Here is a 19,078-nt window from a genome sequence, read left to right on the forward strand (position 1 = left end):
GGGTTTGGTGCCAGGTTTGCTAAGGACAGAGACTCTCCGAGGACGAACGTGCTGATGGCGCGAGGGGATGAGGTGGGGTGGGAGGCTTTGGGGGAAGGGGGGATCGAAAGCTCAGGGTGGAACGGGGCCGGAGGAGAAGGCCGAGGTTCGGGAGGAGCCGGAAGGGTGACCGAAGCCCAGCATTGCTGGGTGCCTGTCATAGGAAGGGCGACGCTCGGGGGGTGATGGAGGTGGGCTAGGAGCAGGGGGGCAGCGTGGGGCAAGCGTGGGGCGCAGAGGTCAGTGGGGAGGAAGGCTCCGAGAGGTGGGGAGGGCCAAGAGGAGGGTGCGGAGGCGAGGCGAGAGGGGCGTCGGGGTGGAGGCAGGCCGGGGGGAGGCCGAGGAGGCATGGGGGGAAGGTGGGCTCCCCGGCCGCTGCAACGGTGAGATATGTGGGGCCATGAAGGAGGAGGAGGGGGGCTGTGGCTGTCGCTCCTGTTGCTGTTGGTGCTGTTCCTCTGGGTGTCAGGCGAGGTGCCGCCTTTGGGTACAGATTTGGGTGCTTTTAACTGCAAACACAGAGGCCTGAGCCTGGGATTAGTTACTTGCCTTTGGGAGGGGTGAGGTGGGCTCTGCGCGATGGTCTCGCTTGGATTTCCTCTCTTGCTCGCTCCTTCTGCCATGACCTTGATCTCTTCTTCTTCTCTGATGGTGTGCTGCTGTTTTGGGATTGAGCTGTTGCTTCCAAAGTCAGCAGGACAGAACTTTTCTTTGACCCAAACCCAGGTGAACTGATCTTTTGCGCTCCCTGGGAAGTCCTGCTCCGGTTTCAAATGGAAAAGAGGCTTTTCTAGTGCAACCTGCCCCACTAAGGAGTCGTTAACAGCTGCATGGGCAGAAACGTTGCTGGAGATGGTACAGTGCTGGGGGGTGACCAGGAACCTGGGGAGGGATTTGAACACGCCTCATCTGCGGGCAGGTGTCGGGGGAATCTGTCGTGCGGCCGTGACACACGTGTAGGCTGATGTCCTGCGGGAAGGATGTCCAGCTCTGTTGTACCAACCGTGCGACACTGCAGCTCTGTAAAACAGGGCGTTGGGGACAGTTTGGGCATAACCCTCRCTGTGGCTTTCTTGCACTGTAAATTCCTGGAGGTGCCTGGCAGCCGGGCTGCCGGAAGCTGGGAGGCTGTCCCGGGAAAGGGCCACCCCACRTGCTCCTCGTGGTCTTTTCCTAAGTATCCGCTGTTCTTGGGGAGCGTGTGACTTGCCGTGGCCCTGCTGCACACGCTTTCCTCCACRGGATGGGCAGGGAGATCCCGGCACCTGTAAGAGCAGCCTCGCAGTTTAACGCTGCCGAGCTCCTGGTTCTGCTCCTGGTTCTGGCTCGGCGGCCAGCGCCGCGGGGCACCGCYGCCCGGTGTCCTCTGCAGGGCTGTGTCCTCCCACGTCCTGCCGCTGGTCTCGTACAGCCGGGGTGGGCGATGTGCAGCCCAAGAGCCCCAGTTCCTTTCCCCACCTTCGCTCTTTCCTCAGAGCTCTAGTTTTGCTGCATTTACATTCAAGGGACAGGCAAAAAGAGCGTTGAGATCTTCTGTAGTGTTAGAAGTCTGGTGTCTGATAGGAAGGTACTATGAGTTATGAATGAACGGTGTGAAGACTGAGACACAAACGCTTATGGAAAACGATGAAAACTGAACATAACATAACTGAACATATTTATCTTACTGACCAGCAGCCCTCCAAACTGCGGAAAGTGCTGTGCTAGCAGACTTGCTTTCCACAAAATTGATGTTGCGCCTGAAATCTGCTGAGCGCAGGAATTGGGCTTTGCGGCCTGAGCTTGGGAGCAGACTCCTCCTTGGGAGGTTTTTTTCGCTGCTGTTGTGGTTGTCCTGTCTCAGCTGATCAAAAGCACAAACCAGCTGTAAGCAGCTGTTTTAAAACTCTCCCCGTATTTTGTGAAGCACGGCGAGYGCGCGGTATCTGCGTGCCGCGGCTCGGCGGCCTCCCAGAACCGCGGCGGCATCGCAGGTAGCGGGAAGAGTCCCGGCCCCTTTTCCCACCTGTCTCYGTAGCGTTTGTCGCTTCCTCTCCGAGCCAAATTCGCCGCTGGCTGCCTGCCAGCCGGGAGGCCGCTCTGCACCCTGAACCGAGCTTTGTTGTCTTTGTAAACAGACGCAGGGGCCGGGGGGGGGGGGCGTTTCTGTGTTTTCATTGTGAAGGTCTCTTGCCGTCGCTTTTTTCCCCCCCTTCCTCCCCCAAGTGACCCCTAAGTTACCTTCTCCCCTCGCGCGCACTCTTTGGCGCAGGGCTGGGCAGGGGCTTGTTGGTGCCGCCGGTGCGAGGCTGCGTGGGTCAGAGCCGGGCTCCGGACTCCGGCAGCGACTCTGCCTTCCTCTCTGCCCTCTCTGCTCTGCCGTTCCCGGCTAGTCTCGGATAAGTCATCYCCCTACACGTCATTACTCCGTTTCCTTGGCTGTGACCTGAAGCTGGGTGTATAGCAGCCTCCAGGGAATTACGAGGTTCGGTTAAACATGTATGCAAAGAGAAAAACAGATAGGGAGAATCCATCGCAGGCCACTTGTCAAGGTTGAGTTGCCCATGGCCGTTACTGGGCTGTCAGAGCTTCGTGTGTCTTTATATGATGGTAGGTGGTAATGACACTTTGTAGGGCAGCGAGCTGCGTTTGTGTGTCTGCGGTTGTGATAGTTTTGTACTGCTGTAGCTGTTACTCTCAGTGAAATTATCCCTGGTGGATATCTGTATCGGAGGATCTTGAGCCCTTTAATGTGGTAAACTGCCAGGAACGGTTCAAATCTAAGCTGAATTTCACACATCATGTTTTCTGAGCTGCCACTGCTCCCAGCAGTGGAAATCCAGAAACAGTTTTGCTAAATAAGCTCAGGTGTCCGTGAAAGCCTCCTGGTCAGCCCTGGGACTCGGAGGGAAATCCCTGCAGAAACCGTAGCCTGGCACACCTGAGTGAATGACACGCGACGGAAGGGAAAGCTGCCTTGATCGTCAAGTCTAACAGGTCTGGCGGGACGTCTTCCCAGAGCTTTTAATTGCTGTCGCAGAACTGAGAGTGCCCCTAAATGATGGGGGACCCAGGGGAGAGCTGATAGAGTATACAGCAGTTTCAAACTGCTTTAAAACCTGCTGTATTTTTTTAGCTCACGTCGCACTGTTTTCCTACAAAATTTCACAGTGATTCTGATTTCTGAGTATTGTCCTTGAGGCAAAAGCCTTGTTGGAGTATTTCTCTTCAAGGAAGAGCAGTTTGCCGCAGCTGAAGATAACGAAGCAGAGAAAGTGTTGAACACAAAGCAAAAGCGACAGTGTTTGTCATTAGCCGCTCCGGAAGCGCGGCGGCACGCGTGCAGCGCGAGGCRGGCCTCGTCTGCCTGGAGCGCCCGACGGCCTGGGATGCCGCCCRAGGGGACGGGCCTGCGACGCGAGCCCTCTTTGCCGCCTCTGATGTTAGAGCAGGTTGGAAATGTGACGTTTTCCGTAGGCGTTACGAGGTTCCAGTGATTGCGTGGGGTCAGTCTGTCTGATTATCCACTGCAACATGCAATTGGTTTTGAACCAGATCAAAGTTGGGACAGATGCGAACCCTGGCTTTTTTAGAGGATGGTGTAGGATCCTTGCACGTGAGTGAAGGAGAGCTCTTCTTTCAGTCGTTGTAACTATATACGTTTCCCCCTTAGAATATCGTATCCTGCTCAGGCCGTTGAGAGAGGAGGTAACAAAATAGTCACCTTTAAGAAAAGGCAAATGAGGTGTTCCTACCTGTTTTTCTCTCTGCTGTGCGGATAGGAGGACTCATTAAAACCCAAAGCACACTGTAAGACTGAGCAAAATTGATTGCTGCGCATCTGCTGGGTATATCTCGCTGCTCAGGATATCCAATTTAGGATAAAAACAATTCGGGGGGGGGGGGAAGCAGATCGGAGCCTGACTCGGCTGCTGTCGCCCGCCCGCCCCATCGTGCCGCCGGGCAGGACCCCCCTCAAAGTTGCGCTAGGGCTGTGCCTTTGCCATTCCCACCCCTCTCGGGAGGGAGAGGCTGTTTCCACRCCGGATCCCGGCTGCCGGGAGCTGTAGTTTCCCGGCTCCCTCCCCTGCRCTCCGCATGCAATAACAGGCCTCCCCGGTGCGGACTACAAATCCCAGTAGCGCTCTGTGCGCTGGCCCTGGGGAAGCTTTACTGTAAACAGAGGCTCTGAATTCAGGCCAGACCCTGGGGTTAGCTCGTTTTTTTTTCCTCTTAAAATAACTGGAAGGAGGAGGGATACAAACATCAGTGAAGTCTCTCCCGAAGCAGCTGATCTCTCCCAGCTTTCCTCTGCTCGCCTCTCTCCTGGGCGAAGCTCCCTGTTTCCCCCACTCACTAACTCTCCTTTCAGTCACCCCAGGGACCTGCAGCAGCCATTTGGAAGGAAGTTGAGGAAGATGTGAACGCGCGACTGCGGTGGAAGGTGAAGGGAAAGGATAACCACCGCCCTGCGCTCTCCTGAGGGTTGATGTCCTCTTCCTTCACGCGACTGGAAAAATGTCCGCAGGGGGTGCTCCCCAGGTACGGCCCGGGGGGGGGAATTGTCAGCTGCTCGCTCTCCTGCCCGCGTCCCCAGAGAGGAGGGCGGTGTTGAGGGGTGAGCTCTCCCCGCGCGTTTCTCCCTGCTTTTCTCTGTCAAAGAACGGAGAAGCGCACTGCTGGGGTGGCTGGGAGGAACCTTTGATTCTCTTCTGCGCTGTGACATTTTTGTGGTGGGTGGCCTTTCGGCGCTTTCCCCGAGGGGGGGAGCGAGGGAGGGGGGTGGAAACTCTTCTGGTGGCTTTCTCCTTTTCTTGTTGTTTAGAAATATCATAATGCAAGGCGGTTGCACTAATCCTGTGCAAGATTTTTTTTTTCTTTTAAATTAGCACTTCCTAAAGTTGTTATAATCATCAGAACATCGGTGTCTTGTGCCATCTGTTTTCTTTGTGCTCCTGCCAAGCTAAAGAGGAGTTTCGAGGGAGGGAGAGAGGAATCCTGGGGAGGGAAGATGGGAAGACAGGGTGTCAAGCTTCCCAGGAAAAGCTAGTTTGGGCTCATTACAGAGGTTTCCTCCTTTGGTACTGATCCCGGCTGGATTGGGAAACTGCGCTCAGTGATCATACCCAGCAGGTAACCCAGGCAAGTGATCCACTGGAGACACAAGCGCTCTCGTTAGAGTGAGGGTGGTGGGCGTGTGGCTGCTGGCCCTAGCAGGCTCCAGGTGAGAGTTTCTGTCTGGGGACGCTGTTGCTGCTGAGGAAGCGCTCCTTTTCTGAAGAAATTAGAGTTGCCTTTTGACGTGCTGAGKGCAGGCGCTTGGAAGCACTCGCGTCTTCAGGCCCAATGTCGGGTGCAGCTTTGCTRTATCAACTACCTGGCTCCTGTGCCGGGGGGCTAGCCAGGCAGAACCAGCCCTTCTGCGTACCAAAAAAACCCAACCCAAACCAAAAAACCAAACAACCCCCCCCCCGCCCCAGCTTTTCCTAACCCTCTGCAAGGGAAAAAGCCTGGCCTTTCTCCTGGCTGTGCTGCTGCATATCTGATGGGAGCCATGCTGGGCCAGGGCTGCTGCTTGTTGCAAACGCCGGTGGTGTTTAAGGGTGTTGGGTTTTGTTCCTCCGCAGAGGAGCAGGTGGAGTTAGTGAAATGGCAGAAGCCTTGCTGGGGTGCGATGAAGGAGAGCAACTTGCCGGTGATCCTGCTGAGCAAGAAGCTCATTAGCTCCTGAGCCGTGTGCGAGGCAGTAGAAGYGACGGTCCGGGGGGGTGAGAGCGCTTGCTGAGGGTCTCGGTGTTTGAAGTGAAGTTGAAGCACCTCTGGGCTGGCCGTACCGGCACACCTTGCTGTGGGGCAGCTCTCCGTGATAATAGTTTGTGAATGTCAGCGGTACTGACTTGAAGGGCCACTGCCTTCTCCTTCAAATCCGTTTGCAGGAATCTTTCCCCAAAGCGGAGGTGGCACTTCCAGTGTGTGTAAGAAAGTGCTTTTACTCCAGGGCTTCCAGGGCGATGACACTGTTAAATTAACCGGTGCTTGCTCTCCGAAGCTGCGTGGGCAAGGACCTTYAGTGGTGTCCAGGGATGCTGCAGGTGCTGCCAGAATCTAACCTGTGTGTTTACACCGTTCCCAGCACAGGAGAGGGCTGCTTTTTGGCTACCGCAGGCAACTGGTGACATAGAGCAGCGTGGATGGCAGGCACAGTCTTTCCGGTGTGTGCCTGTCAGTCCTGCTTCACCAGTTCAGATCTGCCCTGGCCTGGTGTTGTTCCCCCCCCCCGAAAAAGATGTCACAGCTAGCCAGTGTCTCCTAGAGTCCCCTGCTCCACTCATAGGGGTTACCACAGGTGAATCACTACTGCTCACCTGACGTGATCGTTGGCTGGGGGCATGAAAAAGCGAGCTATGGAGATTGTTCCCACCAGTGAAACTGRTGTCCAGTTCCATCCCCTAAGGTCTCCCGTGCCCCTGACTAGTGATGCAGCTAGGTCTGAGCTGGTGAGATACTGAGCRTGTTCAACCTTGGTTAACTCAGTGACGGACCGCCTGTTAAAATGAGTCTTCTTTCTCCTGGACCAGCCTGCCCACATCCTGAACCTGCTCCCTTATCCCAGATTGAACGAGGTGCCAAGAGCTGGACACGAGCTGGATTCCGTTGGCATAGAAATCCCATCAGATCCCTGCACAGGTGACTACCGCGAGCAGCAAGCAACAGGCGGGGTGTCAGCATGCAAGGCAGACAGATCTAAGCTCGCATACTTTACTCACTTGGGACAGGTTTTTATGATACATTTTTGTATTCTCTGGAGTACAGTCGGTCCTGTGTCAGCACCAGTTCGTTCTGACTGCTGGCAACAGTCTCCTCCTCTTCGCTGAGGCTGGGGGCAGGGGTGGTGGGGAAGTAGAGGGTGAAGCAAGAAGGTATGTAAATGTGGGCGAGCGCGGCACAGCTGGGGGGAAATCCCCCAGCCTGGAGCTTGAGGCAGGTCACTCAGCCAGCCTCCGCTGCGGTCGCCCTGGTAGCGGCGTTTCTGTTAATGACTGAGACTTTCCATAAATTTTGGGAGGTTCCAGTTGTAATTAATTACATTTTTGTGGTAGACTTTGAAATCCTATCGTGAAGAGTGCCATGTGGGATATAAGGACACTTAGGTGAGCTTGTGAAAGGCTGTGGAATGAAAATTGTTTTCCAAGGAATGKTGTTCCTTCTCACCTTTCCCTTTGAGCATGCATTGCCAGGAGGAGGGAGCCTGATGCTTGTATTTCCTTTTATCTTTAATTACACTTCAGGCAGCAGAAGCTTAAAATAGATGAAAGCAATGCCCAGAGGCTTAGTTAATTTTAGCTTATTTGTGAATTAACACAGGCATCTCCAGCGTAATGATGTATATGCCAAATGCATGTTTTGCAGTGTGACAGTTCATGGTGACCAGCTCTTATCCCTTCAACCAGGCTACAGATTTTTCAAGCCCGGTGGTTTGTTCGGTATTAAACAATCGGAGGAGCCGTACACTGAAGGCCAGCAGATGCAGGAGGAGAGCAAGATCCTCGTGAGCCCTTGTGCAGGTAGGTGCTTCACACGTCTCTGCAGAGGCTGTGGGAGCGGCTGGATGTTGGCCTTGACAGGGGATGTTCATCTTGTGTGCAGAGACAAGGTGTTTGCAGCCAGTTAATTGCAATTTTCAATCGTTACTGCTGGCTGCCTGTGCTGCTCTCAGGAAGTCAAGGGTGGAGCGGGCTCTGGGAAGGGTTCTGATCTCCCTCGTTGCTTAGGGTGTTACAGACTGCAGCGAAAGACTCGGAAATTAATGTCTTGACTCTTTTTGAAATCCAGTTGAGCCTGGTCGGACAAATAAAGTTGAGCAGCAGGAGGAGAAGCCTGGGTGCACTGCCGGCTCCCTGGAGCTGTATCCCACAGCCACAAGCAGTTCCAGCCGCTGGTTTCACAGTGGGCAACGCGCAGCTGACCGGGCGGGCATGGAGAGAGACGGCGCGGCCGGCCTCAGCCAGGTCTCCTCCAGGGTTGCCTGCTGGGTACCGCAGCTTGGGGCTGGCCCCTTCAGGTGTGCCCAGTGCGGGAAGGGCTTCCGCCAGAAGCAGAGCCTCATCACGCACGAGAGGATTCACACTGGGGAGAAACCCTACAGGTGCGGGGACTGTGGCAAGAGCTTCAGCCAGAGGCCCAACCTCCTGACCCATCGGCGTGTTCACACGGGGGAGCGCCCCTTCCCGTGCACGCAGTGCGGCAAGAGCTTCAGTCAGAAGGCCAAYCTCCTCGCCCACCAGCGGATACACGCTGCTGGGGAGAAGGCGCTGGCAGGGGGCGACCCGGAGGACGGCACGTCCGCCAAGCCGAAGCTCCGAGCCCAGCAGAGAAGTTACCAGGAAGACACCCCCTTCGTGTGCCCTGAGTGCGGGAAGAGCTTCCGGCAGAAACCCAACCTCATCACCCACCGGAGAATCCACACTGGCGAGCGCCCCTTCACCTGCTTTCTCTGCGGGAGGAGCTTCAACCAAAAGACCAACCTGGTGACGCACTACCGCGTGCACACGGGCGAGCGCCCCTTCGCCTGCACCCAGTGCGGCAAACGGTTCACCCAGAAAACCAACCTGGTGACGCACCAGAGCACCCACACGGACGTCCGCCCCTACCCTTGCGGACAGTGCCAGAAATGCTTCAAGGACAAAGTGTCTCTGAAAGCGCACCAGAAAACTCATGCTCCACGCCAGCGGAGATGCCCGGGTCGSAGTCCGGCTCCAGCCCTGCCCTATGGGACTGCACCCACGCTGCTCCAGCCAGGAGGCCCGGAACAAGAGACCTCGTTCAATCCTATGCCACAGCTGCCTGTTCAGAAGATCCCTGAAAGCCAAGAGCTGTACTCGTGTACGGAGAAAAGCTTTCCTCCGAAGGAGCAGCTCCTGCCGCATCAGCAGCCCCTGCTGGGGGAACAGTCTTTCCCTTGCGTGCAGTGCGGGGAAGGGTTTTGCCAGAAGGTGACTCTCCTAAGGCAGCAGCACAGTCCTGCGGTGGAGACTCCCGGTGGGTGTGCCACCAGCTTCAGCCACAGCCAGCATCTCCTGGGGCACTTGGGGGTGCAGCCTGTCCTTGGGGATGGGCCACCCCCGGCTCCGCCTGCCCCTGGGGCAGAGAAGCCCTTCATCTGTAACCAGTGCGGCAACAGCTTTGGCTTGTGGTTGTCCCTTGTGGCCCATCAGAAGAGTCACGTAGGGCAAAAGCCCTATCAGTGCCCTGACCATGAGAAAAGCTCCGGTGATGAGCTGTCCCCCAAAGCCCCGCCAGAGAAGCAGGTGGAAGGGAGAGCCTGGGTGTGCCCGGAGTGCGGGAGAAGCTTCGCTCAGTATGAGCGCTTGGTAAAGCACCGGCAAAACCACAGGGGCAGAGGGCCCTACCGATGTGACGTCTGYGGGAAGAGGTTCAGCCTGAAAACCAACCTGGTGACTCACCAGCGCATCCACACCGGGGAGCGCCCCTTCACCTGTGGCGTCTGTGGGAGACGGTTCAACCAGAAGGGGAACCTGGTGACGCACTACCGCACGCACACAGGAGAGCGGCCCTTTGCCTGCACCCAGTGCGGCAAGCGCTTTGCCCAGAAGCCCAACCTTATCGCCCACCAGAAGACCCACACTGGGAGACAACCCTTCACTTGTCTGGAGTGCCCCAAGCGCTTCAAGAGCAAGCTCTCCCTGAGAGTCCACCAGCGAGTGCACGCAGCAGAGCGCTCCCCGAGCGAGCCGGTCTCGGGGCAGACGCCCAGCCTGCAAGCCCACCCTGGGAGCCCCTATCCCTGCTCTCTCTGCGGAGAGACCTTTGAGGAACATGGAGATCTGCAGCTTCACCGTCAGGGCCACGCTGGGGAGCGGCCGCACGCCTGCGCGGAGTGTGGGAAGCGCTTCCGGCAAAAAGTGAACCTCGCCGTTCACCAGAGGACCCACACGGGGGAGAGGCCGTTCCGCTGTGCCGAGTGTGGGAAGGGCTTCAGCCAGAAGGCCCATCTCCTCCGGCACCGCCGGACGCACGCCGGGGCCGTGCCGCCCTCTTGCTGCGAGGGGACCTGCCCGGCACATCAGGAGGAGCCGGATGCAAGCGCTCCCTTGGGGAAGGGATCTGAACCTCCCAACATGCTCCTGTCCCCCTGCTCCAGGGGAGCTGCTCACAGATCGCTGGCCCGGGAAGAGCTTCGGCCGGGAGTGCAGCCCCCAAACAGACCRGACAGCCCGTCCGGGGCAGCGGACATCCTTCTGCAACTAATGCAGGAAGATCATCCCCTAGTGTCTGGYTCTCAGCATCCGCAGGAGGCACCCGCTGGGCAGTGCCCCTGTAAATGCGCGGAGGGTGSGGAAAGCTTGAGCGAGAAGCCGAGTCTGCAGCCGCAGTGCTGCTGCGCTGACTGCCTGAGCCAGCGGCAGCTGCTTCTGAAACCCCAGCACGACTGCCGAGCGGAGATCTGGTGCAAGTACGGCGGCTGTAGCAGAAGCTTTGAGGATAAGAGAGTCCTGAGAGTGCCTGAGAGAGCGCATGGCGAAGAGAAAACCTCTCCGTGCCCGAGTTGCTTGTAACGTGCGCACAGCTGAACAAACTGCCGTAAACCTATCTCTGAGCAAGGGACTGGACCTTACTGCTCTTGCACTAAAGACACCAAACCTGAATAGGGCAGTGGCTCAAACCAGAAGCCAGATTGCTAACCAAATGAGGACAGTGCAGAGGCTGAACGGGCCTCACGTAGGGAAAGCTGCAAGTCAGAACTTGTGGTGCCTCCCCGGACATGGTKGTGGTAGGGTCTCAGAGGATTGCGGTGGTTCACCGGACCAGGAATGGCCTGCTTTTCAGAGCAGAGTACCCTACAGGTGAGTATTGGATGCAATGAAAGTATCAGTCATGAAGCAGCTGATGGACCCTGATGCACAGTGTGAGCTTTCCATCTTCTAAACATGCTAAATTTATAAAGGGGATGGAGCTGAGAAGCAGGAAGCGATAGCAGGACTGTGGATCTGTGGTGTTTGCTTCTACTGGCTGCTGCATGTGAAGATCCTGACCTCAGGGAGTTGGGGGAAGAGCTTGGGATTCTGTGTATTGGCTTAAGGATAATTTCCACCATGCAGCAGGCCACGCAGAAGCGTGTCTGCACGTACCTGGGTCCAGGTGCAGCTGGATGATGCCTGAGCACAGTCCTGTGATGTGCGGACCCAGTGACAGCTGTGGGGCAGTGAAGGGCCCCTGTGGGTCAAGAGCTTCTGCCAGAACCCTCCATCCTTCCGGACTGGATGTCTTTCTACGGGATGCTTTGGGGGTGGAGAGCTGACACCTGCTGCCAGTTGTGGGCAGAGGAAGAACGGCTTCACTGAACATGATGAGTGAGCTGAAGAAAGCAAGAAGTGCCGGGGAAAGGTGCTGGATCCCTTCTTGCCTTAGAGGTGAACCTCTGCTGATGTCCCCCAGACGACAGAGCAAGATCCAGCCTGTGGCTTCCCTGGGGGGTGGAGCGGAGAGAAGCTGGGCAAGGACAGGAGATGGGGAAAACGGCTCCARAATATCTAGTCGCAGGTGGTCGCTACTGACTTAGCCGCAGCTCTAATTCCAAAATGGACCGCGATAAGCATTTCCTCTGTCCCTGGAGGAGATGATTCAGGGTGAATATTGGGGGGTGGGGAGAGGGGAATGTAGCTCGTGCTTCTGTACTTGCTCTTTGGATAATCTTTCTGACTAGCACCTCTTTCTGATACTCAATTATTAACTTCTAAATAGATAACCCAGAAATGCCGGGGGAAGAGGTAGTGTCTGTAGTCTGCCAGAGCCTTTCCGGTAGCTTGTGGTGGTGTCTGCCTGTTTTCTCATCGGTGTTGAGTGCCCCTAAGCCTCGGGGGCTCCCTGCAGCAGCAGATGGCTGGTGTGAAGGTAGGGGGCTGCGTGGGACGGAGGTGGTTCGCCAGGGCTTCCCYGGCGTCTCCGGTTCGCTCGCAGCAGCGGCAGCGCTGACGCTCCCTGCCCGTGAAACGGAGGGAGCCGCTTTGCCRGGCAGGTGGTGGTAGTGGAAGGGTTGGCCGGGGCCGTGCTTCGGAAACGAGAACTCTCTTGCCTGGAAGCTGTTTTTGCTGCGAAGTGCGTTTTACAAAAAAAAAGAGGAAATGAATCTTGCCTGCTGCATCTGAGGGAAGCCATCTTTCTATTGCTCCTCCCTCTAGCATGTAACGAACTGCATAGTTCTCRGCCCTAGCTATGGCGGTAAGAACCATATTTTGCTTTGCTAGGCTGCAAAAGCCTCGTGGCTGCAACCGTTTGGTGACGGCCTTCGTCTGAAAATACGCGGGGGTGCTGCTCTCGGCGCCCAGCTCGGTGCCGCGCTGCTCTCTCGYGAGGGCTCCGGGGCGCTTGGTACCCGCAACCGCTCGCGTACGTTTTCGGGGTGAAATCCCCTAGCTCCGCCGCAGCTGCRGGTCGCCCCGCTGCTCAGAGCAAGGGGCTGGGGGCTGATCCAGGACCACAGAGCCCGCCTGGCCCCCGCGGGGGGCAGCCGCGAGGACCCCCGAGACCGTTGCAGCTGGGGCTGTAGCCTGGGCCGGGGCGCCGGCATGGCCCGAACGAGCGCGGTGGGAGCTGCCTGGCGCCTTTCCTGGCGCCCAAGAGCTGGAGCCTGGCGCGCTGGCGGGGCGAGGGGGGCGCGCGCCCGCTCCCCTGCCTCCCTGCCGCCTCCGGGCCGCCGCGCGCTGCCCCCTCGCTCCCCGGAGCAGGCACGCTGCCCTCCTCCCCTCCGCCCAGCATTACGCTCCAGCAACATTTCAGGTCCTTGCAATTCTATTTTTTTGAGGTTATTTAAAATAAAAGCTTTCTCACAGCAGGTTCCTGGCTCCTCTTTTCTGGGAAGCATTGGCGGGGTCGGCGCAGCAGGGAACGAGCCTGGCCTTCCCCTCCCAGCCTTGGGAAAGRGGGAAGGCCCTTTCCCCCTTTCAGGCTAAATCCAGGCCTGGGCTTAGGCTCAGGTGAACACAGTTGCCTTTCTGGCTGGGTCTCCAACTATTCCTGACCTCCAGGGCTGGAACAGCTTCCCTGGGATGCGTGCCTCCTTCCCTGGCTGAACCGGAGGCCTCGTGCGCCCGGGGGTGGCGGGCAAGGGCAGCCGGCGCGGGCCGGAGGCAGAGCCAGCTGTCCTGTGCCGAGCTGCGGGCGGAATTGCGGCGCTGCTGGAGCGCTTCTCGGGCCCGGGGGAGCTGTGGGAGGGGACGCAAGGTGCTCGCGGGAAATGCCACGTTTCGGTGCTGGCAGCTTCCTTCGTGGTCTTGGTCAAGGCGCAGGTTTCTCGGGTGCCCGCCGGAGGCTGGCGCGGATTCTCCGGGAATACCCCGCGCTGCTGCCTCTGGGCAAAGCCTTTCCTTTCGCCTTGCCATCAGAGGAGGGGAGCGCGCGCGGCGTGTGCCAGGGGTTGCTCGCAGGCTGCGGTGCGTTCGGGTGCTTTTGTGGCCCAAGAGCTGTCGCGGGGGAGAACCGCGGCAGGAACGGCAGCTGCCGGCGCAGGGCAGAGCTCCCCCGAGCCCCCGGGCTGGGGAGAGGCGCGCGGCTGCCGGGAACCAGGCACGCTCCGGCTCTGCAGGCTGCCTGGCTCCCGGGCCGCTGCCTCTCGGTTGCAGACCAGGCTGCTGGCAGACGAGGGCCGGGGGGGCCTCGGGTGTCCCCCGCCTCCTGGCGCAGAGGAGCATCGTTGGGGTCAATCCCTTCCGTGCTGAAAACCCTGCAGCCTCTCCTCAGGCTTCACCAGCATCACTCCAAATACACAGCCCAAAGCTCCCGGCTCCGCACAATTGCGCACGGGAAGGGAAGAGCTGCCGTGCGGGTCATTCATCCCCTGCGCGCTTTGCTTGCCTTGTTTTGTCGCGGTTTAATTTATAGTTGTGCTACTGCAAAGCTGCTTGCAGAAGCAGTCGTGACTTTTTGCATCTCCTAGCAAAAACTTCTAATAGTAAAAGGAAAAATGTGCAGGACTGTCAGCAAAACTGGTGGGAAACTTGGACTCGTAGAGCTTTTTAGGGCCAGAAGAGCTGTTCCCATCACCGTGGCCACGGTAGCTCTCTGCCTCTCCCTGAATTCTGCTGCTTTCTTTCACCCGTCAGACARCCCCGGGCGTAAACAGAAAATCCTCCAGTCCTTTAATTTCTGCAAGTTTCAGATGGGTGCAGGATCCTGGGGGCCTTCGCCGCTCTCCCCGCGGCTCGTCCCCAGGCTCCCAGCTGCTCCCCGCCACAGCAGAGATGCTGAGCTTGCGGGGGAGCTCGAGCGCGATGGTCTGCCCGGGTTTGGCGGCACGCATCCTGCCAGCCGGGACACGCACGYGCATTTAGCTGTGCAGGGCGCGCTGGTGCTGCGCAGCCCGGCACGCGGGCACTCGGCTCCTGCGAGCGGCGGGAGGAGAGGCAGGAGAGCCCCATCCTGCAGCACGGGCGATGGGCACGGTGCCGGCGACGTGCTCCCACCCCGCGGGGAGCACCCAGCCGGGTTTCCCCTGCGGCACCTCTGCGACCTGCGCGCGCTTTCCGGGAGACACCCGGAGCCCCTCCGCACGTCGCAAGGGTCTCGCAAGAGCATTTCCAGCCCTGGCCTGCGGTCCCTGTGCGCTCGGGGCCCCTGCCTAGCCTCTGGGGCAGCACGGCGAAGGGACCGTCCCCAACCCCTGCCCGCTAGAGCTCCGCCACCCGTCCGTCCCTCGCTGCGGTGCCAAGCCAGGTCACGGCATCCCRCAGCCGGGCAGAGCAGGCTGATGCTCTCCGGCTTTTGCAAACCCAGCGCAAGGAGCAGCCGGGGCCGCCCGTGGGCAGAGCCCGAGGGGCACCGCGCTTGGCCCCTCTCCTCGGGACCAGCCCCGCGGCTGCGGCTGAGCAGGGTCGGGGCGCGGAGGAGCAGGGGGCTGCGAGGGGCCGAGTGCCGGCGGGGAGAGGCCGGGGGGGGGATGCAAACACGCGGAGCTGGTTGGAGAGGAGGCAGATGCCGGGGGAGGAAAGGGGTGGTGATAAAATGGCTGGTCCGGAAAAAGAGCTCTTTGTTCCTTTCTGCTGATGCCGGAGGCAGGATGCACCCGGTGACACTGGGAGGCTGGGAAAAGGGAATGAGTTTGCAGGAAAACGTGGAGGCTGCGTGGCCCTTGCGGCTGCGGCGCGCGCGGTCGGCGCGGGAAGCCCCGGGGCGCCGCTCCGCTCGGGGCCACGCGGTCCCGGCAATCGGGGCCGTGTGCCCGTCTCACCCGTGCTGCGGCGATGRGACACAGCGGAGTCTCTGGCAGGGAAAAGGAGCCGCCAGACCGCCCAGCCCGGCCCACGTGGGCACCAGCGCAGCCGAGGGACCGGAGCCGGCGCTGGGGGCTCCTTCCCTTCCCGTCGGCACACGTGGGCACCGGGAGGGCTCTGGGCGAAGYGAGCCCCTCGGGGGCGAGCTGGCTTCGGTTTGCAAGGGCAGCGGCGTCCCTGCCGCACCTGGGAGGGCTCACGGCACCGGGATTGCATCGGGGACCGACGTTGCATCAGGCCTCGTCATGGATAACATCCCTCTACCTCCACGGCCCATTAACTCCTCGGAGAGAGGAATTCCCCGCTGAAGAGTCACYGTCCTTGGCCACACTCTCTCTCCGCAGCGGATGGAGCCGTGCGGGGGGGGATTCCTGCCCCAGGCTCCCAGCACAGACCCCCCCCCCGGTGCTTCCCACCTTTCCAGGCAGGTTTCTGCCCCCCCGGAACCGTTCCCAGTGCTGCAGGGGCTGGCGAGCACCGGGCACGCGGCCGCGGCGGAGGGGTTGGAGCCATCGCGGGTCCCGCAGGGGGAAGCTGGTGTTTCGGGAGCTCCCCGAGCGAAGGGTCGTCTCCCTCGACAGCGGGAGCAGCCCGGGTGCTGCCGGCTGTTGCGGGAAGCGCCCTGACCCRTCCGTCCGTCCGTCCCACCGCGCYGGGTCCAAGCCGTGGGCCGCCRAAGCCAGAGGACGTTTCGGCAGAGGCTGCGGGAACGCAGGCGTGGACAGGGCTGCCGTCGCCGCCCGGCTTGGGCAGGTCCGGGCAACGCGGCGATAGCGATCTCTGCAGACGGGTGTCCCAACCCACCACGCGCACCAAGCACGGCGCGCTCCGTGCGGAGCGGCGGCAAGCCGCGGCCTGCGTGCGCCGCTCAGGAGCGATCGCGCCCAGCGCCTGCTCCTCACCCAGCCCTGCCGAGGGCGATGGGAGGCTCTTGCTGCGCCGGGCCCGKGCTAGTGCTTTAACCTCTCCAAGGACGCGCCGGTTCGCACAGGGACGGGGTTTGTTACAGGCTGGAGGCGCTCGCGGCGGCGTCCGGAGGCAGCTGGAAGGGCAGCGGCAAGGGCAGGCAAGTTCCCGGCGGAGACTCGGGATGCCGAGGGGTCCGCGCTGTGCTCCGGTAAGCGTGGCCGGTGCCCCRGTGCCCTCCTGTCGCCGCGGATGGGACCGCCGCAGCGGTCGGCACCACCAGCACTGTGCGGGATCCGGATGCTCCTGTGGGCACTGCCAGCTCCCCGCGTCCCGCCGGGCTCCGGCAGCTGGGGCAATTTGCCTGCCGTGTGCAGCCGCAGCCTGTTCCCGGGGCAGGTGGGGGTCTGTGAGCCCGGACCCTGCACGCACCGCTGCCCCCCAGCACGGAGAGGGCACCCAGCCGCCCGGTCCCGCAGTCGGAGAGAGGGAAATCCCCCCGGATGGAGAGAGGGAAATCCAGGCTGGCGCCAACTCCGCAGACCGGGGGGCTGAGTCGGAGCAGAGCTGCCCYGTTCTGCTCCCACCGCTGCTCGGCCCGACTTTGCGTCGTGGTCAGTCACYGAAATACGTCCCTCCCCGTGCTCCCGAGACTGGCTGGTGACTCATGCTCGAGCGCTGTCCGGCCGCAGCTTCCCACCAGCCTCATCCAGCAGCACCTGGAAAACTGGAGCAGAGGGAGGCGGTGGAGTGGGATGAGAGGTTTTTTTTTTGCATTTTCCTGGTCTCCTTCCTTTGATGGAGACACCATGTGTTGTACATCACATCGTGCGCCTCTCCCGTGCGCTTTCGGCACTTACCGTGCAGCCTGCTGCGGCCGCTCRCTGACCCGCGTGATGCTCCGGTTAYGGCTCGGAGGAGGGAACCTGCGTGCGAACCTCAGCAGGGGCTTTTCCYGCTGTGCTCCGGTTCGTGCCGCAGATGGGTGCAGCTCTTGTGCCCCGGCGGGGGCTTTCGCTCGGCCCGTTTGCGGTGGGCAGGCACCGGCTGGGTCCCCAGAGCGGCCCCGGGGGCGCAGTGCGGGTGCACCCGCAGAGGCCATTGCAACGCTCCGCTTTCATGCGCACGACTTTTCCCTGTGTCCGGTGGTTGGGTTCAGCTGCTGGAGGTGCAGCCTAAAGCGACCACATTGCAGAACCGGCCCCCGGCACGGCTGGGGGCGAAGGAGAGGAGCCAGCCCTTCCCGGGGTCCCCAGCCAGGGCGGGAGGCCTTGCTGCTCTCCGGTGTTCACCCCATGAACCGGCAGGGGCTTTGCTCCGTGCACGGGRTCCCTCCTGCCCTGGCACTGTCCCCGCGCGCAGCGACACGGCGTGCGCTCCTGGCTGTCTCTGCTAGCCCCATCTCCCCTCGGATCGCTCTCCGTCCGCCTGGCGAGTGGTAAAAGCCGGGGGGGCATCCCTCCTCCGCCGGGCCACCAAGCGAGGGCCATCCCGGCGTGGCGTCCCCGCAGCGTGGACGCGCCGGTGCCCGCAGCACGCCGGGGAAGGGGTGCAGAGCGGGCGCATGCCGGAGCGGGCAGCAGGGCAGGTGTGCCGGGGAAAGCCCTCCCGCGCAGGGGGGGGAGGCTCGGAGGCACCGGTGCCCCCGCTCCTGCTTGAGGCCCGCGCCCTTCACGTGAGCACGAGCCTTGCGGAGCTGTTCCAGGCCTGGGAGATGTTATTCCTCCCACATGGGCTGGGATGAGTCAGCAGCTCGCGGCTCACGGATTTACTAATGCTGGAGCCAACGCGATCGCAGCTGCGGGGACGGCGCTGTGTGCCGGACCAGGGTCCCCCATCCCCTCCCTCCCTTTGCAGCCGCGGTGGCAGCTCCGCACGTGCTGCTCCACGGACAGCACCGGGGGGGGGGCGGGGGGGTCTCCTCCCCATGCACCGGCTCCGCATGGGCATTCGGAGCCGCGGCCGGGTGCGCCGAGCCTCGGCAGCAGGCTGCGAGACCCCCCTCTGCTGCGCACGCCGTCCCCTCCCTCCRCCCTCGCAGGGGGGAGAGCCAGGGCTCGTCTCGGYGCGAGCGCAYGGAGCGGCCGGGGGCTGCCGCAGASGGCGGAAGGGGCTCTCGGYGTGGGACTAGGGGGGGCTTCGGTTGTTCTCGCCTGGAAGCAAATCCTGGCTCTGCTGGGGGAGCCCGTGACCTCGGCATGACCACCGCCGTGCCCAGCCCAGCCCTGGGCTGCCGCTCTGGGAGGACTACAGCTCCCAGCAGCCTGCAGAAGCTCCTGCAAAACCCTTTGTTTTCGGCTCCCAGCAGCTCAGGTTGCGATGTGTAAAAAGCCTTTGTTTTCCGCACGTCTGGGCCCTCAGAGCTCTCCTTTCCACCAGGCGAGAAATGCTCGCTCCTGCGGAGAGCTGCAGTCCCCGCACATGCAGCTAGGCCAGTCGGGCTGGTTTGGGGCTCCGTGGGCTGGAGGCTCGGGGCGGGGGGATGTCCACGGCCCCTCGGTCGGGGGGCACGTCCTTCGCTCGGGGTGCAAACCTCGTCCCTTCGCAGGCGCGGGCGGCGTGCTCGGCCCCAGCCCGAAGACGCAGAGCCCGCGGGGTCTGGGTGCAGGTCCCAGCCCTGCTCCGGGCGCATCCTCGGGAGCGCCGGGGCGACACTGCCCGGGATCCCCCCCAGCATCCACAGGCCGGAGCAAGGCTCCGCCGTCCTGCGGCGCAGCCGGGGGGGGACGCAGCATCCTTTAGCTGGAGCCGCCCGGGGTGCCGGGGTGCTGGGGGCTGGCGAGCACGAGGCCGGAGCCGGCGGGCAGAGCCAGGCTGGAGGAACAAGCCGAGGCAGGAGCCGGGGCGAGCCAGCGCCGGCGAAAGGG

The 19,078-nt window shown here is 61.1% G+C and overlaps 1 protein-coding gene and 1 long non-coding RNA gene across 2 annotated transcripts in view; both read left to right on the forward strand.

Annotated features, from left to right (window-relative positions):
- Nucleotides 1–5,160, forward strand: part of LOC112977418 — a 5,999-nt gene extending 839 nt beyond the window's left edge. The window contains exons 2-3 of the long non-coding RNA XR_003257491.1: nt 4,391–4,560; nt 4,908–5,160. This is a non-coding gene — a long non-coding RNA (uncharacterized LOC112977418). The remainder of the gene's footprint in view (nt 1–4,390; nt 4,561–4,907) is intronic.
- LOC112977386 overlaps nt 1–12,873 on the forward strand; it is a 26,616-nt gene extending 13,743 nt beyond the window's left edge. Inside the window, exons 9-11 of the mRNA XM_026089711.1 lie at nt 6,553–6,705; nt 7,429–7,583; nt 7,852–12,873. Of these exons, the coding sequence (XP_025945496.1) occupies nt 6,553–6,705; nt 7,429–7,583; nt 7,852–10,595 (3,052 nt within the window). The 3' untranslated portion in view covers nt 10,596–12,873. The remainder of the gene's footprint in view (nt 1–6,552; nt 6,706–7,428; nt 7,584–7,851) is intronic.
- The last annotated feature ends 6,205 nt before the right edge of the window (nt 12,874–19,078 follow it).

Source organism: Apteryx rowi, unplaced genomic scaffold, assembly GCF_003343035.1.
Source record: "Apteryx rowi isolate R43461 unplaced genomic scaffold, aptRow1 scaffold_83, whole genome shotgun sequence".
NCBI lineage: Eukaryota > Metazoa > Chordata > Aves > Apterygiformes > Apterygidae > Apteryx > Apteryx rowi.